Raw genomic sequence first — 25,199 nt, 5'->3', positions numbered from 1 at the left:
GATTACCAAATCACATGCCACGGAACCTTCAAGTGACATCAATCCTGGTCCAGGTAGGCAAATACTCCAATTGGTGCATGGTATTCAGATCTCGCTCGGGAGCAAGCAGTCTGATAAAGCACCTACGCAAATGTATCAAATTTGGAATTCCAGAATAGCTAATTTCAGATGGTGGACCCCATTCACATCTGACAACACTGAAGAATTTGTCTTGAGTTGAAGTTGCAGTGAAAACTGTCAAGAGGATGATAAAGGACAACACAGACCACTTAGCTCCCTCAACAGATTCCACAATGATCCTAATTTAAAAGACCTAGCCCCTGATGGTCCTCTTTGGCAGTCTTACCAGACTGCATTCCCATAGGCAGATATTGCATTCAACACATGGCATTAGCAAAGCATCTCCTACAAGAATGTGAGAAGTAGCCCTCCATTCGCAAAGTACCACTTACGAGAATGTGGGATGTGGTCTTTGCATAACACACAACTGCCACCATGTAAAGTTGGGGATCATGTGTACTTACAGAACCTATGTAAGCAATCACCCAAGATGCTAGGACCGGACTGGTCGATGGAAATCACCATCATCTTAATCTTAGGAGTTAAGAGATTCCGACCTTTTCAGCATACTCCTAACGCGATTGATACAGTCATTCACACCCCAGGCCCAAGAACTGGCTTCAAACAGTCGGCAAGCACCGCAGCTAACATGACTGCAGACGATTCACCTGAGCCAGAAGCAGCACCAGCTCCAGTGTAAGGCCCATATACACCACCTACATTTCCAAAGCCCACAAACCCAGGCCAACACCTAAAACAATTATGCAGCTGGTGTATCAACAGGACCATCCTCATCATGAGAACATAACTGTGTCATCCTTTATGAAGCTACCATTATCCGCGAGGGGTTTCATGCCTCATAAAGCAGGTGTTGGGGGAATAGTGCCTTCAGATAACTAATGAGGATTAGCGAGACTGCTCACAATGGATTACAATAATATACCTTTTGGGAGAGGTGAGGTTTCATTATAGTGTATAGGAAGTGCCATTCATGATTGGATTTTGTTTCCAGCCTGTCAAGTTTCATTCGTACCCTTTAAAACTTCACCATATGGAAGGAGATGGACAAGTTGTCTTAATTTATCTGTCGTTTGTTTGTATGCCACTTATGTCGCTTTATCTCTCTATTTTCAGTGTTCCAGGTGACTTGTCAGTCATCCTTTCAAGTAAAAGTTATACTAGGAAGAGAGGGGCCTCAAGCAAAATCTTCCGGTTGTCCTCCGGTAGTTATGAGTTTCAGACTTAACTGGGGGAAGAATGACTGTTCTTAGCTACCTGTCCTCCAATATCTCCACCCCACTGGGAATACGACAACTTCCAACAAGCACAAGGAGTCTGAAATGTGTTAAATGTCCACACACAAGATCCTACAAACCGGACACTTACCGATTACTTCACACAACCTTTGAGAAGGGAAACATTAGCAAAATCCTAAGGCCGTTTGGAGAGCGTCAAGATAACGTGATTTGACAGCCAAAACCCGAATGAAGATGGGCCAGAATCATAACACTAGTAAAGGACGAGGATTTGTATTCACATAGAAACAAACCTGGTTTTACGCTGGCCTTTATGTAAAATTCAAGATGATGGACAGTCTGGACAAATGGAAACAAAAAATTGTTATTGTATTCCAAATGTCAGTAATTTTGATACTTCACAATAATTTGGCTTCTTGCGTATTTAACGTAATGGGTGTAGTTCTGTCTGGTGTTGCCACGACCACCATGTGGATTGACTTGGTAAATGAACTAAAGTTCGGCTACATGCCACGGTGTCAACATAGGTTAATTGAAGTCATCTTGGGAGCTACTTGGATAGCTATTATAATACAAAACCAATAGACCTGTAGTTCTGTACGCAATATAAAGAATGTTCTGATTAAAAAAAAGTCATTTACCCATAAGTCTTTATTTTTAGACGCTAGCCTGTACAGGTGGTTCATAGTTGTCTGGGCGATCAACCTTGGCACCAACATCATCACCAGATGCAATGGCCTTGCCACTTTCGCCATGCATTTCCATAAGCTTGTTTAGATCAAAACGTGGCTTCTTGAGGACCTTCACCTGTTGGGAATAAAAGTATTTATTAATTAACCAATAAAAAAACTATTTAATAAATGGTTATTTTACTATGCAGTAATACCTCCTGTAGTTTTCACTCCATAAACAAGGTTTTCTGAATTTTAGCACAAATATTTCACACTAGAAAACTGCCAAAACTAGACTTCTAAATTTAAATAGTGTTTTATAGAGTTCAAAGGCACAATCGACCAGAAAAGCCCACTACTAACCTTACGGATATGTACATCCTTTAGTGGGTATACAGAGTTGCAAGCCTTACGAATATCGTCGGCCATAGTGTCGGGGATGAGTTTGTTAACTACTTCCTTCAATTCACTGCTTGAAACTTCTCGGGAGATAATGTCAACCATCTTCTTCCTAATATTCTTAACCTGCTGATGTTGGGCATATGTGGTCTTCTTTACTTGGTTGGGAACCCTTTCAGTGAAGCCAATACAAAAAACTCTCAGACTGTAGCCATCAGTGGTTTTGACATCTACATGGGCTTCAATACAAGTCTGTAAAATATAAAGATTTTTATTGACGCCTATAAAATATTGCCAATTACTTTTCCAAATCATATTACCTGGAAATTACCAAACTTCTATGAACCCTATACCATCTAAAGTGGAAGGAGTTCCGACATTGCACAAAGTTAAGACTACCAACAAAAATTGTAGCACAATTAAATACAAGGTCCTAGGGTCCTTGATAAGGCACATAAAACTACTGTTTGGCCCTGATAATACAGCATGGAAAGGATTCTAGCAACTTCATAAGATTTGAAGCCTATTTTTGGTGATGCTGCCATGATTATTCAATTTGTTTGTTGATAGAGCTGTAAGAGGTGAATGCTCCTATGCTTGGTCGAGTGGGAGTTTAATCGGTTGTTTGCAGATAATATTGTCGGTTGCAGACAGAGGAAGAAACCTTGTCAATTAGTGTGCTTTGATGGGTGTGTGAGAGAAGGAAAATAATGAGTGCAAGAGTAAGACGAGATGAGAGGCAGAAGAGGGGTGGTGCTAGATTGAATGTCATGTTTCAAGTTACTTGGGCTCTGTTATTCAAGAAAATGGTAGACTAGAATTAGATGTACATCAGAGTGAATAAAAGTTGGGTGCAGTAAAGGGAGTGATATAGAATAGAGGGTTAAGAATGATAGTAGAGTGATTGTACCAATTGTCATGTATAGACTGAAGTTGTGGGGTATGAGACAGAATTTGATTGTTTTAGATTTAGTATTTGACAAGTAGGACTGGTGTCAGCCTGTTCAACATAAAAACATTGACAGCAACTTTGAAATTTTTTAAGTTCCACCGATTCAACTGCCTCATTAGGAAGACCATTCCACAATCTGGTCTTTGCTGGAATAAAACTTCTAGAATACTGTGCAGTATCGAGTCTTAAGATAGAGAAGGAACAACTATCGTAATTAACTATATATTACAAGGATAGCATGTTATAAAAAATCTTATGCAACATGCATTAAGAATTAAATGAACGGCAGTGCCAGAAATGAATACTGTATCTAGTTGAATTAAATTCAAGACTCAATTGAAGAAACCAACCAACCAAATGTTTCAAAAAAATAATTATATCAAAAGACACCTACAATTAAGTCTTAAAATTCCAAGAGTTCAGGAAACCTCAAATACAGACTGGACGTTGAGGCGTCACTGTCCTAGACCTATTTGTAACCATACTTCAAGGTTTGTTAGGGTTCAACTTCATGACCCGCAATTTTCACAATGCTCCAATTCTAGCTAGATCTTTGTGGATTCAACAACCACAGATCTACATTCAGGAGGTGGAATTGAAGTAAAGAGTTGCATATGCAATGAGCTAGTTTCCAAGGCCAAACAAATTATTGTGTTTTTACAATAGTATGAGAAGTAATGGGCCTGGAACACTACCCTGAGGCACACTAAGATATCTCAATACTATACTAACTATGGTGCCCATCAATTACAATTCATTATTATTACTACTAGGGCTAAACTAAACATGGTTGGAATATTGTCCAGTGGCTAGTTTCCTATTGATAAGGGTAGAAGAGAGAGCTATGATAAGCGGCTCTTCTAGGAAGCCACTCCGAAATCAAACCATTGTTCTTATTCTTACTCTGAACCATTGTCTTCCACTGTCTTGGGGTAGAGTTCTCTTACTTGAGCTATAAGCAAAGTGAGAAAAGGAAACTATGAAGTAAATAAACTAAAGTAGTAATGAACCATTAGAATAAAATACTTCAAGAATATTAGCATTAATATAGATTTTTCATATATATATACTGTGTAAATTTATATATTTATTTATATATATATATATATATATATATATATATATATATATATATATATATATATATATATATATATATATATATATATATATAATAAAACCTCAGAGTGTATCCTCAAGCAAGAGGACCCTACCAAGACAGCGAAAGACCACAGTAAAGAGGCTGTGGCACTACCAAAAACCTACAAAACAATGATTGGATTTTGAGTGTCCTAAAAGAGCTGCTAACCACGGCTAAAGTCTCTCTATCCTTAAAAAAAATAAAGTAGCCACTGAACCATTACAGTGCAGTAGTTAACCCCTTAAGCGAAGAATTGTTTGGCACTGTGTTGTCAGATGTATACAGCCAGAAAAATGTGAATAACAGGTCACACTATTTGGTGTATGTGTAGGCATAGGAAAAATGAGCAGTAACCTGAGGGATTCATTGTGGTACTGTTTGCCAAATCAAAGGATCCACAAGTAGATGTCGGTAATACATCACAAGGGCGGCTCATGATAAACACCATAAAAAATAAGGACAAGAATGGATGCGAGAAATGAAAAAGCACAAGAGTGGATTTGAATGTCTAGGTGGTTTGGCCCTGTGAAGGATGGAAAACGGTTACCTAGCTGAAGGTGGTGATGAATGCTTAGAATGATGGGAGAAGTGGTAGATGAAGGCCAAGGTTTGGATGGATAGACAGAGAAGAAGGCTCTTGGTGCATCATAGAGGCGAGACTAAATTGCGTGATAGGAATAGATGTGATTGTGACGCAGTTCCGATAAGGCCTGCTACTACCTTCGGGTGGGCATGTGGTTCCCTAGCAGTAACAACCAAACAGCACTCTCTCTCATCAGGCAAGAAGGAACACTGAGGAAAAATTCCCCTCGTTTCTTTTAAGATGTTAGCTATCAACAATTAAGGGAAATAATTTACCATGGTAGATGGGTAGTTTTTCATCATTCAAAACACGTTACTTTCTTTTCAGGAGCCCCTATAAGTTTTCCTGTTCACTTGCCAACAACAGTACAAAGAAATTTCTCCAAAACTTAATTCATCAGTAGAATCAATAAATATTTAATTGTGACAAATCAAGTACCGGGCCCCTTATGATGTACAGTATTGTAATTTGAACTACAGTAATATCCTGTGACACAAGACTATGGAGAAGTGACCGAATGTGAATGGCCCAGCAGGGATTGCAAACAATTTTAAAATTTAGGCCATCTTACATCAAGTTTAGATATATCACAAATTATTAGTAACTTGTATTTTTCCTAACATACTTACCGAGAACCACTTTCTTAGGAGTTACCTGGAACCTCCTCTCAAATGACCAGTTTTGTGTAGTTTACCCTACTCCCATTTTCTGAAATGGTAGGCCTAGCGGAAAGATACGTGCCCTAAGGGCAATCTCGAGGTAGGCCACATGTGATCTTGGGTCCAGACCTTCAATAAGTTCTATGAAAGTAACTAGATAAGTGAGGCACTCGGGGGAAGGTAGGGAAGGCCACAACCCGAAAGTGGTTCTCGGTAAGTATGTTAGGAAAAATACAAATTACTTATAATTTGTGATTTTTTCCAACACAGGGACTCACCTCGAACCACTTTCTTAGGAATGATACTAGGAACTGAAGGCAAGAAACCGGATAGTAGCATAAAGTACACAAAGAGCTCATTATTAGTGTAAAAAGTACTCGCCCTACATAATTCCTTGATGAAATAGTAGATATACAGGGGTTGTGCAGGTCTACTGGCCAAGAACTCCCAAGGGGATAACAAGAAAAAGGAAAGACAAGGGGGAAACAGAAAAGATCACCTGTGTCTGATGGTTTTGATATTCACGATTGAGCCTGGGGCTTGGGCCGTTAAATCGGTTGGAGCGCGGAGATGACTGGACCAATTGAAAAACCATCTAAGGACTTCCCCCTTTCAACACGGGCACCTCCGCTCTGACGAGTCTCGCGGTTAAGCCTTTCCAGGAGAGACGGGTGCCTCCGTCATTTTTCGAGCCTTCGACAAGGGGACGGGCTCCTCCATGGAGGTGTTCGACGGAGGGATCCATGTACGACGATCACCTCCACAGGCTGACTCGTCGAGGCTACCCGTCCTAGGAGGAGACTCCCTCCCCTGGGTGGATTGAGTCTCCTTGGACATGGACTTGCGCCTACCAGACGATGATTTGTAGTCTGAGGCTGAAGCTGACTTGCGGCTATCGGAGGCCCTTCTAGGAGGACTGTCTCCGGAGAGCCTCACCACAGAGCCCGTGACTGTAGTCAGGTCTTTGAGCTTACTCTGACGGGCATTACCGTGGTGGCGAGGGCCTCCGTCCTATAGGCTGAGTCCTCCGTTATGACGGGCATTGCCGTGGCGGCGAGGGCCTCCGTCCTATAAGCGGAGTCCTCCGTGTCGCAGTCCTCGTCCTCCATCCGGGGTTGATGGTCTGTAGCAACGGGCGCCTCCACACTAGGTTGTGGTTAGAGGATGGGCACTGCCGTGGAAGCGAGAGCTTCCTTCCTTCGTTTGTCTTTCTTCGAGGGGGATGAGGCTTCCGTGGGCTTGCCCGACGGAGGAAGCAGTCTGTCAATCGCTCGCATGAGCGGACTCGACGAGGCTGCCCGTCCAAAACGGCGATTCCCTCCGCTGGTCGGGTTGAGTCGTCCGTTTCGCGGTCTTACACCTATCCAACGAGGACCTTGGGTCCTTCCGAGGGTCAATCTGTGGCTGGCAGAAGCCCTTCTAAGAGGACTGTCTCTGTTACGGCAACCTGCGGTGTCCGGGGGAGTAGTGAAGTCCGCGAGCTGACCGCAGAGAACGAGGACCCATTGCTCCTTAGGTGAGCTGCTGCTCTTGAGTTTCTTCCTCGGGGACCTTGATGGCCTCCTTCCATGTCGCGATCTGGAACAGGACCTGGAATGTGAGCGCCTTCTCCTGGAACCCACGAGGTACCTGAAAAACATGCCCAAGAAGCGGGCAAAGTGACAAGGAAATTTTTACTCCAGAAGGGATCATCAGACGAGACGTGACCGGTGAGCACCAGGGCACAGTCTCTAGGACCCCCACTAACCTCACCTTCAGGACCACCACTTGCCGGGAAAGAACCTGCTACCCCACTATCATGAAGAACAGACTCCTGGGGAAGATCCTCTGGCTTCTTCCCGACAACGGACTTACCTCGTCCCCTACTCTGGGTAGGGGAAGGTGGTAGGGAAACTCTAACCGACGTTCCTCCTGGACACGTCAAGCAGGAAGAGGTGCTAGCCTTCTTGGGCGATCTCTTGGAAGACTACTACTTCTTGGTACCGAAAAGTACCCACTGCACCTCACTCCAGACACGTGTCCGACGGGGAACACGCTCTACCCCTGCACGGCGAGCACAAGACTAACAAGCACAAAGGAATACTGTATACTGTAAAACCACAAAGCACAAGTAAAAGCACTAAGCACGAGGGAGAGCACAACGGGCCATGCAGTAACCACACGGTACACGAGTCGGGGACACAAGGGTAGCACCAAGATAAGAGGAGCGTCGAGATGATATCCCGATGCGACCAGAAAACTTACTGAAGGTCTGGACCCAAGATCACATGTGGCCTACCTCGAGTTTGCCCTTAGGGCACGTATCCTTCCGCTAGGCCAACCATTACAGAAAACGGGAGTAGGGTAAACTACACAAAAACTGGTCGTTTGAGAGGAGGTTCCAGGTAACTCCTAAGAAAGTGGTTCAAGGTAAGTCCCTGTGTTGGAACAACTAAAAATCAAAACAGAATTTGTGAATATGGGAATATTAGGTTACTCCTAATTGCTTTCTTTGCACCTTAAACTTCATTTTTTTTTTTTTTCAGGAATCATACCAATCAAGAGAACCTTACCTGCCACTTCTTGACCATGGAACGAAGCTTGTCAGTGGTCAGGTTAAATCCATAAAAGTTGGTAAGGACGTTCTTTCCCTGAACTTCCTCAGCAATGAGACGGAATTTACGGAAACTCCTTTCAGCATCGCTTTCATTTTGAAGATCAGCCAATGAGACTTCAAAGACTCTACCCTTCAGGCCCTCAGATGCAATCTCTGAAAAGGAAAAAATTCTTCAGTTAACAGACTTACCATAGGTTTCTGGACAAACAATCATAAGACAATGTTGGAAATTATGCATCATGACTGGTCAATCAAGTCTAGTAAACAATATAGTGCCAAGCATTGTTTCATTACAATATTTGAGCCCTACCACTATAAAACAAGGCACACACTTATTTTCCATAAAACCTACAAGACAATGGCATTGTTTCATTACAATATTTGAGCCTTACCACTATAAAACACAAGACACATACATAACAAGAATTTCCCATAAACCCTACCAGATAATGATAAAAGCCACTAGTTCAAGATAAAACCTACCACACTTTCAACAATGTATAGATTAAATAGATTAACACTATTCATGTAGCAGCTATGGGTTTTCTTCAAAGGCTCAACTCCATCAAAACCATGTAAATGTAAATCAATAAATTTTCTTCAAAAACTGTACTCTTACTGAGTTGCAAGAATTTTGTAATGCTATACACCCTTGGCTATATTTAAATACTAAATGCTGAAAATTTTGGGGAACAAATTACATTGAGTGCTCCATGTCCATGCTGTACTTTTAGTTATTCTGACCTATCTGGTCCTAGCACTTCACTTAGTATGCAGTTGATTTAAACTTTAGGGTCTCTACCTATTATAGCTTTAATCTGGCTGGGACAAATGGAGGAAAGACTTTCTTGAACTATATCTCTCACACACCATATGGGCCAAGTTATACTACTTGCCTGCATGAAAAAAAAAATTAAAAAACTGAAATTTTAAGTTAGAAAACTAGCTTCCCTTCCCAACCTTTGAAACACAGGTAACCGACAACTTTTCAGGTTCGTTTGCTATGTAATATAATTAAAATTCATCTCTAAACTAGTGTGTGTACTTCACTCTGCATGTTCTCCAGCAGTATCATGAGCTCCTACTAAATACACATGCACTGGTTTGAGAGAACTTTCCATTTTCCATAGATGAATCTGCTAATTCAATGGACATGGCTATTATTCTTATAGGGGTCGTAGGTCTTCAACAATTTAGTCTGAAATATCAACATAGCTAACAAGTTCTCATTGAAGAAATTAAAAAGCCATAAAATATACACCCCATTACAACAGATGCATGTGTACACTGTAGAAAATAAACTGAAATTCAAAGACCCCTAAATTACATATGTAATACTAATACTGTACATGAAAATTTTAACTGTACAGTATAAGCCAAAAAAAAAAAAAATTTTATTGTAATTGTGTAGTTAAAAAATACTGTACTACCCAAGACAGGGTGTTTTCACAAGGAAAAGAACCGGGGCAGTGAATAGCAGACCTTGGGCTATAATGAAACTAAAACCACAAAAGTACTAGGATAGATATGTCAAAAAACATGTTAAAATACATACTTGACCAGAATTTTACATTACCCCCTGACACCCTTGCCAAATTTTGTAGACTGGTATTAAAATCCTATATATCACTTTTGTAGATGGTTGCCAAAATCAAATACAACAATTACAAATATTATTCAGTACCAAAATCAAATACAAGTTACAAATATTTATTACCAAAATCAATTCCACCACAACCTTCAGTAGTGTAACGCGCACTAGTCTTATTCAAAGTTATACAATCCATCAAAATCCTACAACATACATGAAACACATGGATCTGCTTGAGAGTTTAGAAATACGGTGTTGATTTCCTTAGCTTCTTTCAATTGACGTCAGTATCGCTCATTACGTTTGTTCCCAGCTTACTTAACTCCTCCATTATAGTACAACAATTTTTGCCATTTTGCCGTAACGAGCAGTAGCTTCACCCAACGAGCTCTGTGCTATGAAAATGTGTATCTTCTCTAGATGCATTACTATTGGCAGGCTCTTTGCTTGACAATTAGGTTGTCCAAGATGTGTTTGTACATGGCGTGCTATTTCCTAGTTACTCTCTACGCCATTTAGATATATATTTGGAATTAGGCGATCAGATTAAATATAAATTTTAATTACTTTATGATTGTTCTCAAAATTAGTTAAACACTACACTTCAGTGTTAAAAACAATTTTCAGCTAATAAAGAATCTTTAATTTCTACATAATCATACTTTAGTCTGAAAAAGAAGGCCAAACTAGAAAGTATTTCCAGTGTACTTTCTTTGTGAATGATTGTTGCATAATGGTAGTTTCGTAGTTAAGTGTTATGTTGCCGTTTTTTACACCCAATTCCTTTTAATCAGACTTTCAAGTTAAAATAACACAGACCGTCCCAACGCATGCTAAGTATGTGTCTCAAAGGGGATCATGCCCACAGTAAGATCTTTCCATTATGCTAGTTTTAAAGTCCAAACTAATATAGCACCCTCAACAATAAAACAAAAGTTAATTTTTCGTATTACACCCACCCAGAGCTTTTGATGTTATATGTATTTTTGTCAGGTAAAATACATGAAAAAACTTAACTCGTCAATACATTACCCTGGCAAATACGTTAAGAGAAAAACAATTAAATTAACTTCCAGTAAATGAATATTTTTTTTAAGTCCCTTTTTCATATTCACAGCTACACGGAGAGTAGCTCATGTTACTTTGTATGTTCGTTCCTATTCTATTAAGATCCATCCCTCTGCGCACTGTGATAATTTTCGCTGGATTGCGCCAAGACATGGTTATCCTTGACCTTACTGCTCATGCATGAGTTTTTTAATTTCTCCCGTTTTGCGGGCTCAGTAATATGAATTGGCCCACCAGAATCTACATACATTGTAATCTCACCATTTCATTGGTCGTTGATGAAAAAAGTTATTCATGTATATCAATGAAGCCCGCTCATTTTCAAATTACAAATCATTCCTTGCCCTTCGGTGACCGCTTGGCCGTTCAGTGATGGCGACTGTACTAGTTGTGAATTTACCCCACACGAGGCTATTAAAATATTTATAACAATTATCGAAGAAACTTTAAAATTTATGCCTTTCCCTCCTAATTTGGGGGATTTGAATCTGACTCAAGCCATTATAGATTTAAGGCAGTGTGAACAAAGGATACGGCACCTTGCATTACTGGAATCCCCTTGAAAATTACCAAAATCCCCTACATCACAGCAGACCTTTAGAAATCGATGAAAGTTTTTCTTGAAATACGTTATTTTTGTTTTTAGCATTTATATTTATTATATAATAGCAGGTAGAACCGTGGCTGGCGGTTGTGACCTGGGAAGGGGTCTAGGGGCTTGCCCCGGGTAGGGGTTGTGACCTGGAAACTACAAGGTTAGGTTAGGCGAGTTTATTAGGTTCTGTAATTCTATTATATATTATGTAAAGGGTATATAGAAAAATGCTTTAAAATACACATTATAATTAATTTAAAAAATAATGTAAATAAATACATATTAATTGATTTCTGAGGGTTTGCAGTGATATTGTAGGGGATATCGGTAATTTTCAAGGGGATTACAGTAATTTGTGGTTCCTGCGTAGGGCAATATTCGGGTGAGCAAAGATTAGTTAAACATTCAATAGAAAACAGGCCAATGATAGTAAGATTTGTTCCTATTTTGTCATGAAAAAACTTTTCTTTTGTTTTTCATGTTATTTCGTTGTTTTGCCATTATCTTCGGCAATTTGTTATTTTTCAGTACCCAACCTGATGCCTGATGTTCTCTAAATTACTGTTGCGTGATGATACTAGGAAAGATACATTTGCGGAAGTTAATTACATCAGAACACATCAAAACATCAAAAACACTAACGAAAAAAAAAATAAATTACATAAAAAAGCGCTGGGTGGGACTATTACGAAAAATTACCAAACCAAATAACAGGACAAAAAAAAAAAAAAAAAAAAAAAAAAAAAAAAAAAAAAAAAAAAAAAAAACCTAGTTTGGTTTCCCCACTAAACGACCTGAACCCGACATCATCATCACACTGTTAGCAGGGTGAATGTATGAGAGCAGCCACCTGTATGTCTTATGTCAAACTTAGAACATGGCAGTTTAAAGGGGGTCGCAAGGGGTGTTAGGCATCCCCCTTTAGGCAATTAGGTACAGACAAAGCTTGTAGGTTAAGTGAAGGGGGGGGGGGGAGTTTAGGTTAGTTTATGTTAATTTCCAATCAATGTGAGAGGAACTGGCCGCAGATATACAAAGGCAGCATACATTTGATATAAATTCAAATATACTAACCAAAAAACCCTGACTGCAAGTTCCAGGAGGTTTAGCAAGGATACTGGCCTAGATTTTTAATAATTCGTTCTTCTGCCTTTACAATTTTAGCTTGTTTTCCATGTGGCAATTAGTTTTAAATTAAGAAAAAGTAGAGGAAAACAATAGCTTTGCATATTTCGACAGTATAAGGAGAGCCTGCCCTAGAAACCAAATACCCATATTTTAATTTCTATTCCAGATCTAACAGTTTCACAGTTTGATATAGTATAAAAAATTAACTTTTAAAAGCACATTATCAAGTTCTATTGCAGACCCTCTGTACCGTGAGGGTACCGAGGCACCATAAGGTGTTTTTAACTCTTGACGAATATCTATTTCAAACGATGTATCTCGATATGCACCAATTTCAGTTGGTTTACGAAGTCTGACGGCAAATTAAATTAGAATTAAACACGTCGGACAAATACACACTAATTGACACCGAACACGACTGGGCTACCGGTCTCTATCCCGAAATCATATGGTAAGGCAGGCCATCACTACAACCTTCGAAAAGAAAATACCAAAGTAGTTCACTATATTTAAACAATTAACTTCACAATACTTACTTGTGCCCTGTGTCCTATTAATAAGTGTTTTCCCAACATTGCGATTGGTAAACAAGGCAGGAGATTTCACATCATACCAATCTTTACGGGTGAAAGGGTCAATCCTGTAAAAACGAAAAACGATGAATACTAAATATTCTATTATAAACTCGACAAACTGTGGGTCAACATTCAAGACAGTCCAATGAAACAGTTTAATGTATTGCTAACAGCTTTCAAGAATCTTAAGTCAAAAACCATCTCCGGATGTCACGGTGGAAGCAACCATCGAAACGTAGACTATTTTAATCTATCATCATCTCTACATATGAACATCCTGCAGCCAAATATCTATCAATAACATAACCCTACAACATTCAACTATGAAATAATAAGAGAAATATCTACTTACACCTTCTTCTTCGACCCCTTTTTGCCCGCTTTATTAAGGCCCTTATTCTTTCCGACAGCCATTGCCGCTAAGGAACGTGTAGAGAAATAACAAATCTTCTTCTTGTTTTGATGAGATCTTAAACTGGGATGATGGTTCTTCTTCGTGCTTGAAGAGAGGGAATCTTTTGGTCTTTGTGTGATATCATTGAAGTAAATATACATAAAATAACTCGGATAGTATTAAAATCTTATTTTTATAATATATCTTCTAAATAAATTTATATTTTCAAAGGTTTGGTTATTATAGTAGTAGTAGCAATATATGTTGCAGTAGTAGTAGTGGAAGAAAGTGGCAGGAGTAAAGTACAGTATCATTATTGGATATTCGTTCGTGATGCATTATACGTTGATCATTTATTTTACCACTTCTTGTAAGAAGGTGGCAGTAAACATGATACTTTATTCCCGATGTGATAATTACATTTTTATGTAAACTTTACCCCCATATCTTGCCATGCTACCAGCCTTGTGTTACTAAATATTTAATTTTGAACATTATGATGTTAATCTAATTACATAAATTAAATGATAATTTCCATAATTCAGTCGATTGATATAATCTGTCCCTAGATTTTAAACATATTCTTGACGTAAGCGGTATCTTCTGAAACATTAGTTATGTGAATTAAATATATTTTTCTATAATTATTGTTCGAATCCTTTCTACCATTGCTATCTATAAAATTGTCATGCTATGCTTTTAACATGAAACGATCTCAGGACTTTTAAAGGAATATATAACTGATATCAAAATCATAAGTGCAATTGCAAATATTTATCAAGGAGATACTACGGGCATTGACTTAGAAGAAGGTATAGAACAAGAAATGGAGGTTACGAGTGGAATAAAACAGGGTTGCACAGGATCAACTTCACTTTTTTCATCTAATTACGCATATTGTCATGAAGAAAATAGAAGAGGGAGGAAACTGTTTCAGAAATCAATTAATAAATGTAGAATAATTATTTTTTGCAGATGATGCCTTAATAATTGCAGAGGATATACATAATGCAAAGCGTAACATCCAGATATTAGTAGAAACTGGTAAAAATGTGGGTTAGAAGTTATTAGAGAAGAGTAATTTTATGACTTACAACATGAAAGAAAAGCCAGATAACATAGAGAGAATCAAAGTAGTAGAGAATTTAACATAGGAACAAAGCTAGACAATAATAGGAATATATTTAAAACTCAGAAAATGGTAATGATAAAAAAGGCAAAAAAAAAAAAGAGCTAATTTAATATATTCAGTTATAGAGAAAATTACAATAAAGTAATGATAGGAAAAAAATTCCGGAAAAGTATTGCTTTACCATCTACTTTGTACGGAACAAATATTATAAATCTAACAGAAACTGAAATAGAGAAACCATAAAGAATAGAGAATGGGGTATACAGGAAAATTTAGGTGCCACTAAAAGCACTGCTAATATTACTCTAAGAAGGGAGATAGATGCATCTTCTATTAAAGCAAGGGTGGTGGAAGGGACGCTGTCGTACTTAAATCGTACCCTTAATGGGAAGAAGGAAATACTGAAAACAATTATCCTGGATATTCAAGAAAAAGAAAGAATATGGTGGAAACAACCTGCAAAGTACTTAGATGAATTAAGTATAGGTATAAGACAGATAAGAAGAATGAACAAGACAGAAATAAAATTGGAGACCAGAAAGTGGGATACTGAAAAGTGGAAAGAAGAAATAGAAAGTAAAGTGAGTTTAGAAATATATAGAACTTGGAAGAAAGAAATTAAAGAAGAGTTACTTTAGGATAAGACATTTGCTTCAGTGATATTTTTTTGAGCAAGAACTAATACGTTAAAACTAAATATTGTAAATAGACACCATGGGGGGGGGGGTGTAAACTGTAATTTTTGTGAAAATGAGGAGGAAGAATTGATACATTTTTTGTTGTTTTGCCAGGAATATAGAAAAGAAAGGAATAAAGTAACTGAGCTACAACAACCATATGAAGAAGACTAAAGAAAATAGTAGGATTATCTTTATTTAGTGAAAAGCAGTATTAAACCTGATGTGGAGGAAAAGACAAACCAGTACAAGATGATAAACTTTGGAGGCGCCATTGCAATAGGCTATGCCTCATCCCTGAACCAGAACCAGAACCAGTAACCGGAGGAAAACTTGGTTTTTAAGGTTTAAAAGCCACTAATGAATGACAGAAGCAATGGACAGTGACAATGCCCTAGAGACTAACTATATACATGTAATCATAGTCCAAGGGCCCCTCTTCACCAAAGCTAGGCCAGGGAGGGCCAGGCAATGGCTGCTGATGACTCAGCAGATAGACTTATAGGCTACCCCAAAATCTCTCATTTTTAGCTCACGTTGATAGTGAGGTGCCAGACACTACAAGAAACTATAAAGTTTGAGCTGGCCTCTCCGGCAAACAGGGACGTTTTTATTGGGCTGCCACAACCCAAAAGAAACGGAAGAAATGAAAACGTAGAGATAAAAAGGAATAAAAATAAATTGGAACAGAAAATTTAAAAGTAGGTTAAAAATAATATTACATTCAAGACTCTACCACGTGTTGGAGCCCTTGGTCTTATAACATCCTGCGTTTCCAACTAGGGTTGTGGATTAGCTAGTAGTAGGAATTGTACCGTGGAGCTTTGTCTGTTCTGTTTCTGGTCAGCGATCATTGCTTTAAACACAAAAGGTACCTGGAAACATTTTTAACTTGACATCTACTACAGACGAGAGAATATATTACTTAAACTGTTTTCTTGGTCCTGTCATACGTAGACACTCTGTGCCTCACATGATCTCTCTATTATACATTATTATTCAGAATATCACGCACCGTATTTTGCCTTAACTTCAATTCCACATTATTGAAATACTTGAAGTTTCCCGAAAGCTTCGATGTTTTCAGTCTTTCGGATGATTGGTTCCTTCAAAATGAACGCAAACGTGCTTAATCCATGTTTTTAAAAATGAAATAATGCTCGTTAAGAGAAGAAATGGGAGCTTATATAGTATAGGGTCTGCATATTTGAAAGCTCCAGAACCTACACCTTGCAGACATAAATATTGTTGGAATTTATTTTAATTCCAACCTTACTAATATTTAATGAACAAAACAATTATTCAAAAACCAAAACAACTTACATCAAATAGTAGATCCACTAGTAAAACTTTGAGATATTGCCCTACATTACCCTTTTCCCCAGATATGTCCTAAGATACAGAATAATATAGGTCACCTATCCCAAAGGTAGACGTTGAAGTGTTTCCATAATTGTTCTGGTCTTGGTGATCGAATGTTTAGTTTTGTTCAGCGTTAATATTCTATGAAGATGCCGCCCTTTCCACTGAGTACTTTTTAATTGGAACTGTTCGCCGTGGCTGTAGTAACCTCGGAGCTGATTTAATTCTTACCTTTGACAGGTAAATATTACGCACGCACGAACTTAAGGCCTATTAGGCGGGGTGGGAGATGCCGAGGACCGAAGCGGGCCAGACGTGGGAGGGCCTGGGCGCCCGCGGCCACGGCAGGGGCGGGAGATGCCGATGACCGAAGCGGGCCGGACGGGGAAGGGCATGGGCGCCCGCGGCCACCGCAGGGGCTGGAGATGTTGAGCACCGCAGCGGCCGGAGATGCCGAGGACCGCAGCGGGCCGGACGGGGAAGGGCCGGGGCGCCCGCGGCCATGGCAGGGGCGGGAGATGCCCAGGACCAAAGCGGGCCGGACGGGGAAGGGCCGGAGCGCCCGCAGCCACGGCAGGGGCGGGAGATGCCCAGGACCGAAGCGGGCCGGACGGGGAAGGGCCGGGGCGCCCGCGGCCACGGCAGGGGAGGGAGATGCCAAGGACCGAAGCGAGCCGGACGGGGACGGGGAAGGGCCAGGGCGCCTGCGGCCACGGCAGGGGCGGGAGATGCCGAGGACCGAAGCGGGCCGGACGGGGAAGGGCCAGGGCGGGAGATGCCGAGGACCGAAGCGGTCCGGACGGGGAAGGGCCGGGGCGCCCGCGGCCATGGCAGGGGCGGGAGATGCCAAGGACCGAAGCGGGCCGGACGGGGAAGGGCCGGGGCGGGAGATGCCAAGGACCGAAGCGGGCCGGACGGGGAAGGGCCGGGGCGCCCGCGGCAGGGGCGGGAGATGCCGAGGACCGAAGCGGGCCGGACAGGGAAGGGCTGGGGCGCCCGCGGCCACGGCAAGGGCTGGAGATGCCGAGGACCGAAGAAGCTGGCCCCAGACGGACAGGGAAGGGCCACGGCAGGGGCTGGAGATGCCGAGGACCAAAGCGGCTGGCCCCAGCCGGACGGGGAAGGGCCATGGCAGGGGCTGGAGATGCCGAGGACCAAAGCGGGCCGGTAGGGGAAGGGCCGGGGCGCCCGCGGCCACGGCAGGGTCGGGAGATGCCGAGGACCGAAGCGGGCCGGACGGGGAAGGGCCGGGGCGCCCGCGGCCACGGTAGGGACTGGAGATGCCGAGGACCAAAGCGGGCCGGAAGGGGAAGGGCCGGGGCTCCCGTGGCCACGGCAGGGTTGGGAGATGCCGAGGACCAAAGCGGGCCGGAAGGGGAAGGGCCGGGGCGCCCGTGGCCACGGCAGGGTCGGGAGATGCCGAGGACCAAAGCGGGCCGGAAGGGGAAGGGCCGGGGCGCCCGCGGCCACGGCAGGGGCGGGAGATGCCGAGGACCGAAGCGGGCCGGACGGGGAAGGGCCAGGGCGCCCGCGGCCACCGCACGGGCTGGAGATGTTGAGCACCGCAACAGCTGGCCCCAGCCGGGTGGGGGAGGGCCATGGCAGGGACTGGAGATGCCGAGGACCAAAGCAGCTGGCCCCAGCCGGACGGGGAAGGGCCATGGCAGGGGCTGGAGATGCCGAGGACCAAAGCAGGCCGGAAGGGGAAGGGCCGGGGCGCCCGCGGCCACGGCAGGGTCGGGAGATGCCGAGGACTGAAGCGGGCCGGACGGGGAAGGGCCGGGGTGCCCTCGGCCACGGCAGGGGCGGGAGATGCCGAGGACCGAAGCGGCTGGCCCCAGGCGGACGGGGAAGAGCCGGGGCACCCGCGGCCACGGCAGGGGCGGGAGATGCCGAGGACCGAAGCGGCTGGCCCCAGCCGGACGGGGAAGGGCCGGGGCGCCCGCGGCCACGGCAGGGGCTGGAGATGCCGAGGACTGAAGCGGCTGGCCCCAGCCGGACGGGGAAGGGCCGGGGCACCCGCGGCCACGGCAGGGGCTGGCGACTGGCGACTTAGACTGGCGACTTAGACAGGAGACCAATCATCGTATTTTTTTCTTATTTTTTTCTTTACCTCTTTGCTCTGAATGAGTTTGTTCATCAGACTTCATTCAAAATGGAGATAGCAGAAACAGTTGACTTATAATCACACTGGATCTAAAAGACGCATACTTCCAGATCCCTATCCATCCTGCGGCAAGGAAATACCTAAGAGTCGTCCATCATTAGAAAATTTACTAGTTTCAGGTATTGTTATGGCCTGTTCACAGCTCATCAAGTGCTCACAAAAATGTCATCCTAGTCAAAACCTGGGTCCATGCCAACAGCATCCGTCTGCTTTATCATCTAAATGATTGGGTGATTCTCGCAGACTCAGTGGAGACCCTTTTGTGACACCGAGACAGACTTCTCGCTGTTTGTCACGAGCCGGGGATCGTGATAAATTTTGAAAAGTCTTCTCTCCAATCTGCACAGAAACTGGTATATGTTAGGATGCAAATACACCCATAAAGCAGGGTTTTTCATTCCAAAGAGTAATAGACTCAAAGCAGCAGGTTCTTTCCTTTTGGAAGACTCGCTGCAAGCACACCTGTTGCTGCCTTTCTTGGGACACCTGACCTCCCTGGACTGCTTGCCCAACAACCATATTCACATTCGGTCTCTTTAGTGACAACTGAAGTTAATTTTGGTCTCGGCACAGGAATCATTCGGACCTTTGAGTACCAGCAGAGTCAGAGTAAAAGAATGACTTGAATTGGTGGGTAGCAGATACCAGCCTTCTCAAGGGAGTAAATCTTCTCTCTCTGGATTTGATGCTTTTCACATTTGCATCAAAAGCACAGTGGAGCCAATTCTGATTAGCAGTGTAACATAAGCCTCCTGGAAATGAGGGCAGCCTTTCTTGCTCTCAAACTCTTCCAACAGCTCCTTACAGGTCACTACATATGTTGAGCGACAACACGACGGTAAAGTAGTGGTCCATGTAAACATACAAGAAGGTACTTTCTTATGGCCGCTCTGTAAACTATCAGTGGATGGACAGAAAACAACTTTATCCCCCTGGTAGCTAGATTTATTCCAGGCAAAAAGAACGTGCTCAGGGACAAACAGCATGAATTACGCAGTTCACCAATAATAGACCTGTTAACAATATCTTTCATCTACTACTGGCATACTGCTCACCAGTACCAGATCCTCAGGCATCCCAACGAGATGCCTTCCAACGTGTGGGACAACCTAGACGTCTACGCGTTCCCCTCCCCTCCCACTCTTGTCTGTTGAGGAGACTCCTCAGCAAGGTGAGGGCATTGCAAGACCTTGCAATGACCCTATTAGCACTGATGTAGCATCCAGCAGGTTGGAATCCAGACCTTTTACTCCTGTTCAAAGAGGTACCAAGCGAGTTGCCTACCCCACACTACCTGCTCTCACAAGCACACACACATACCACAGCAGTTGCTTTCCCACAACTTCACACCTGGAGGTTATCCAACATTTCCTCTTGCAGAGAGGCTTTTGCTTGCTGTGACGAAACAGATGTCTGGACACCTCCGTAAGTAGTTTAGCGTTGTCTATCAGGAGAAGTGGCGTGTGTATTTTCCAGGTGCCAGATGACAAAAAATAATATAGACATTAGTACAATTCTTAACTCGAAAGCTTACCGTTTCTTCATTAATCTCGCTACTTTTATTATTACAACAAGCGCTATTTACCAACATGGATGCTTATAATGCAAATTACCGATAAAAGTAGAACGTTATAAAGAAAGTTAATGATACCTGAAGTAAAAAACCCTCGTTATTTATGAATTTTACATTTTATCTAATTTTAATGCTTTCTCTTTTACCAGAAGAAAATAATCATTAGAATTTCATCCATGAATCGACATTGTTCAATCATAATTATTGTTCCTAAAAGTAAATGATGAGTATATAGTAAACCTCTTTTTTCATGAAACAAAACTGAATGTTTATTATTGACGTTTTAAAGCATAAAATCATTTGCTGTCTAGTTTCATGTGTGTAATACAAAGAAATGAAGGCTATCTTATGAATGCATCAGTAGCTGTCAAACAAGAATGACTGAAGAGACCATAACATGCCTTCCTACAAGATCCAAGTTATACACACAAATAGATATGGCCACAATGAAAATAGTTACACCTAGTCTGGAAAATGTTTTTGCCATGGTACGCATGGGATATGCTACCAAAACAGACCAGATTTTAAAAAGCTGTATTATTATTATTATTATTACTATCCAAGCTACAACCCTAATTGGAAAAGCAAGATGCTATAAGCCCAGGGGCTCCAATAGGGAAAAATAGCCCAGTGAGGAAAGGAAATAAGGAAATAAATAACTGAAGAGAACAAATTAACAATAAATCATTCTAAAAAAAGTAATGTCAAAAGAGATATATCATATGTTGTAATTGGGCCATAAGCCCCTCAGTTTGAGGCATAGCCTCCTCAATTTTCTCGTAACACTCAAAAATGAACTACGGGAGAAAGGAAACGACCTTCTCGTTTTCTCTTTATTCCTCTCTACTCTCTACTACAGATTCAAAACAAACTTGGGGGAGCACGCAGGTCCCATGGTTCCTTTTTGTAGAAAACTTCACATAAAATAAATAGATAACATTGTGATACAGACAAGACAAATCCATTTAACCAGCAAATCATAAATTTCTCACTTTTATTCTCTTTAAAGCTTCCCCAAAGGTAAAAAAAAATACAAATACGTGACGAAAACGGGAGAGGGGAAGTCCCGGCTCCCATCCACTCGGGAAATTAATACAGTTTTCACAATATAATCACAATTCACATGGATTACTCTTTATAATTGTAATGACCCAATCATAATAACATATCAACCTTTCAAATAAACATATTTTTCAATAAATCAACTATTTCGATAATGTCAACAAACCTGGGTGCGTTCTCATTGGACAAACACTACACTTACCAGCGTAAACGAACGTTGGGTGCGTTTTCATAGGACAAACAAACCAACATTTAACATCCTCCCCACCATAGGAGTGTCTCAACACTCCTATCATCATCAGAGCCTTCCAAGGCTATCTTATTACCTTAATCTACAAGTCAAGTTTAATAGGAACCTTAATAGGTCTTCCCTTTCGGGACTTACCAACATTAGACACTAAGGGTGATTCTACAGGCTCCTGTCTAAGATTCTCAAGTCTCTCCTCCTGGGAATTACTACCCATTTCACCCTTCAAATCTGTTATTTCTAGATTATACAAAATTTGCACAGGTCTGGATATAAATCCACGTTTGGTTTTAACCTCAACACTTCTAACAACCCCATCTTTTCCAGGATACAACTTAGTAATAACTCCAAGAGGCCACCTTAACCTTGGCACCCGTTCATCCTTTACTAGTACAACAGAACCCTCTTTAAGGTTACAATTTGGCTTGAACCCCTTCACCATACAAGGCAGGTTTCTAAGATACTCAGTCTGCCATATTCTCCAAAATTTGTCTAACTGACCCAGACGCACAGCTTCTCTTACACACAAAAACCTTTGAGGATACACCACAGTCTGGATCATCTACTAACTCTAACTGAAAACCTGCAGAACGGCCAATTAGGAAATGGGAAGGGGTAAGAGGATTTGCGATATCAGGTTCCTCACCTACAAATGACAAGGGTCTAGAATTAATACAAGCTTCCACCTCATGAAGTGTAGTCTCTAATTCACTCTTGGACAAAGAATTAGTGCCCAATGTTTTCCTCAGTGCAACTTTCACAGATCTAATGAGGCGTTCCCACCAGCCTCCCCACCAAGGAGCATTAGGTACAATAAACTTCCATTGGGGCGTCAACGAGCCATAATGTTCTCTTAACAGGTTGGAGACACTCACAAAGGTTCTAGCATTGTCAGAGTAGAACACTGTTGGAACACCCCGTCTAGCTACAAACCGTCTAATGGCCAAATTACAATCAACAACCGAAAGAGACTCGGTGAGCTCTAAATGAACAGCTCGAAGGACAGCACAGGTAAAAAGAAGTATATACAATTTCTTGGATGGAAAATCAATACAAAATAAAGGACCAGCAAAATCCAGACCTGTAACCGTGAATGGAGGAGCCGACTTAACTCTCAACTCGGGAAGTGGCCCCACAGGCTGGGAACAAGCAGAGGCATCACAACGCCGACAAGCCACACATTCTCGACAAACCTTCTTTGCAATCTGACGAAGGCGAATGATCCAGTAACTGTTTCGTAACGTGGATACAAGTGTAGCAACACCAGCATGCTTGAGCAACCTATGCTGGAAACGAACTAACAGTAAAGCAATGTGGGTACCAGGAATTATTATAGGGTGCTTACTCTCAAAACTCAAGTCTGCATTCTCTAAGCGCCCTTTTATTCTCAGTAGCCCATCCTCATCTAGGTAAGGATCAAGTTTAATCAAGGAAGAACCCCTTGGGAGGGGGAGAGATCTACTCAGAGCATTTACTTCCTTTGCAAAGGCCTCTCGTTGCACAAAGTACAGCAGTTGTACCTTAGCCTTCGTCAATTCTCCATAGGTTAAAGGTCCACTTAATTTGCGGGACGAAGGTCTGCAATTCCCAACAAATCTCAGTACCCAACCTACTACATTAAGGGCCTTTGTAAAGGAACTCCATCGGGTGAATTCAAATAAGGGCGGCTCATTTTCAACTGCAACACAAACTGTGTCAGTATCACATATCTCTTCTGAAGGAATGTCCGCCCCCCTGCCTTCCTGATGAGGGAGCGGGGAGGAACAGAGCCAAGGAGGACCCTTCAGCCAAATATCAGACTGCAAAAGCTGCTCAGCAAAAACACCTCGAGATACAAGATCCGCTGGGTTGTCCTTGCCTCGACAATGCTGCCAACATGAAGGAGGTGTCAAATGTTGAATCTCAACAACCCTGTTAGCCACAAAGGTTTTCCATCTATTGGGGTCCCCCTTTATCCAAGCTAGGGCTACTGTGGAATCCGTCCAACATTGAACAGAAACCTCTTTACCCAGCTGCAAGGCGGACGTCACAAACACAACGAGTCTAGCACATAACAGGGCTCCGAGTAATTCAAGCCTAGGAAGGGAAACCCTTTTTATAGGGGCTACCTTGCCTCTTGCAACAACCAGCGATACCTTGAATTTATCCCCCTCAGGCACTCTCACATAAACACAAGCACCATAACCCTTTTCTGAAGCATCACTAAATGCATGGAATTGAACATTAGGAATTTCCTTAAAGGGTGACTCAGAAAACAAGTACCGATCTACTCTAAATGACTCAAGCACAGAAAATCCTACAACCCATAATTTAACTCTGCCTTGCATAGCCTCGGGTAATAGCTCATCCCAATCTAAACCTAATCTCCAGATTTCTTGAAACAGTATTTTTGCATGCATAACAAACGGACATATGAACCCCAAGGGATCAAAACACCGAGCTATGAGGCTTAAAACATTTCTTTTGGTACAAACAATATCTCCAAAGGGGTCCAGGTTCTCAACCTTAAAGGTAAAACAGTCAGGGGAGGATACCCAGTGGAGGCCTAGAACCTTGACACTCTCTTCACTAGAACCTTCAGTTATAGTTAAAGTCTTACAATTAGAAGTACACTTTGACAATGACATACCAGCCTCCTGCAGGATACCATAGGCTTCTTCAAATCTTAAACTTGCTTCTGCGGGACTATCAGCCCCAGATAGCCAATCGTCTACATACAGATTCTCATACAGTTCAGAAACCACCTCTGTGAGAGGGTATTTCTTTAAATGAAATTTTAAGGTGGCATTTAATAAAAATGGACTACTCTTATTACCAAAGGGCATTCTTATAAATCTGAAATGTTTAACATTGTTCCCCTCTTTCAACAAAAACCTATGAACATCACGGTCCTCCCTTCTTACCTTTATTTGAAGAAAAGCCTTTGTAATATCAGCTGTTAAGGCCACCCTCCACCTTCTAAATCTTCACAACACCTCAACTAAATCAGGGTTGAGTGAAGGACCACTTTCTAAACAACCATTCAGAGATACTCCATTACTGCCACGTGCAGATCCATCAAAAACAGGCCTCACCTTGGTGGTTAGGCTCCCTTCCCGTACCACAGGCCGATGAGGCAAATAAAATATAGGATACCCACCTTCCCGTTGATGGGAAGGAATTTCTTCAATAATACCCTCCTTTTCATACTCATCAAACACCTTAAAATACTGTTCCTGCAGACAGGGGTTTTTACCTAACCTATTATAGAGACCTTCCAATCTTCTCAAAGCATGATGTTCATTATTGATCAAATCTAATTTCATACTCTC

At 41.9% G+C, this 25,199-nt stretch overlaps 1 protein-coding gene across 1 annotated transcript; it reads right to left on the bottom strand.

The window, feature by feature from the left end:
• Positions 1–1,952: 1,952 nt before the first annotated feature.
• On the bottom strand, positions 1,953–13,784 carry RpS3A (ribosomal protein S3A). Its single transcript, XM_068362051.1, has 5 exons — positions 13,627–13,784; positions 13,236–13,339; positions 8,274–8,470; positions 2,351–2,638; positions 1,953–2,123 (listed from the first exon to the last, which is right to left on the bottom strand). Exons 1-5 carry the CDS (start codon positions 13,686–13,688, stop codon positions 1,974–1,976), a joined length of 801 nt encoding a protein of 266 aa, XP_068218152.1. The 5' UTR covers positions 13,689–13,784; the 3' UTR covers positions 1,953–1,973.
• Positions 13,785–25,199: the final 11,415 nt, after the last annotated feature.

The sequence above is a fragment of the Palaemon carinicauda genome, chromosome 38 (assembly GCF_036898095.1).
Source record: "Palaemon carinicauda isolate YSFRI2023 chromosome 38, ASM3689809v2, whole genome shotgun sequence".
Lineage (NCBI taxonomy): Eukaryota > Metazoa > Arthropoda > Malacostraca > Decapoda > Palaemonidae > Palaemon > Palaemon carinicauda.
The sequence above is the reverse complement of the archived record's forward strand: the minus strand, read 5'-3'. Positions and strand labels throughout refer to the sequence as shown.

Bases quoted from the DNA above. Each gene is read 5' to 3' on its own strand.
- RpS3A (XM_068362051.1), bottom strand. From the start codon at position 13,688: ATGGCTGTCGGAAAGAATAAGGGCCTTAATAAAGCGGGCAAAAAGGGG. The intron at 13,340-13,626 runs GTAAGTAGATAT...TCGTTTTTACAG, and splicing joins AAGGGGTCGAAGAAGAAGGT to GATTGACCCTTTCACCCGTA. The intron at 8,471-13,235 runs GTAAGTATTGTG...TTTCCTTTTCAG, and splicing joins TAATAGGACACAGGGCACAA to AGATTGCATCTGAGGGCCTG.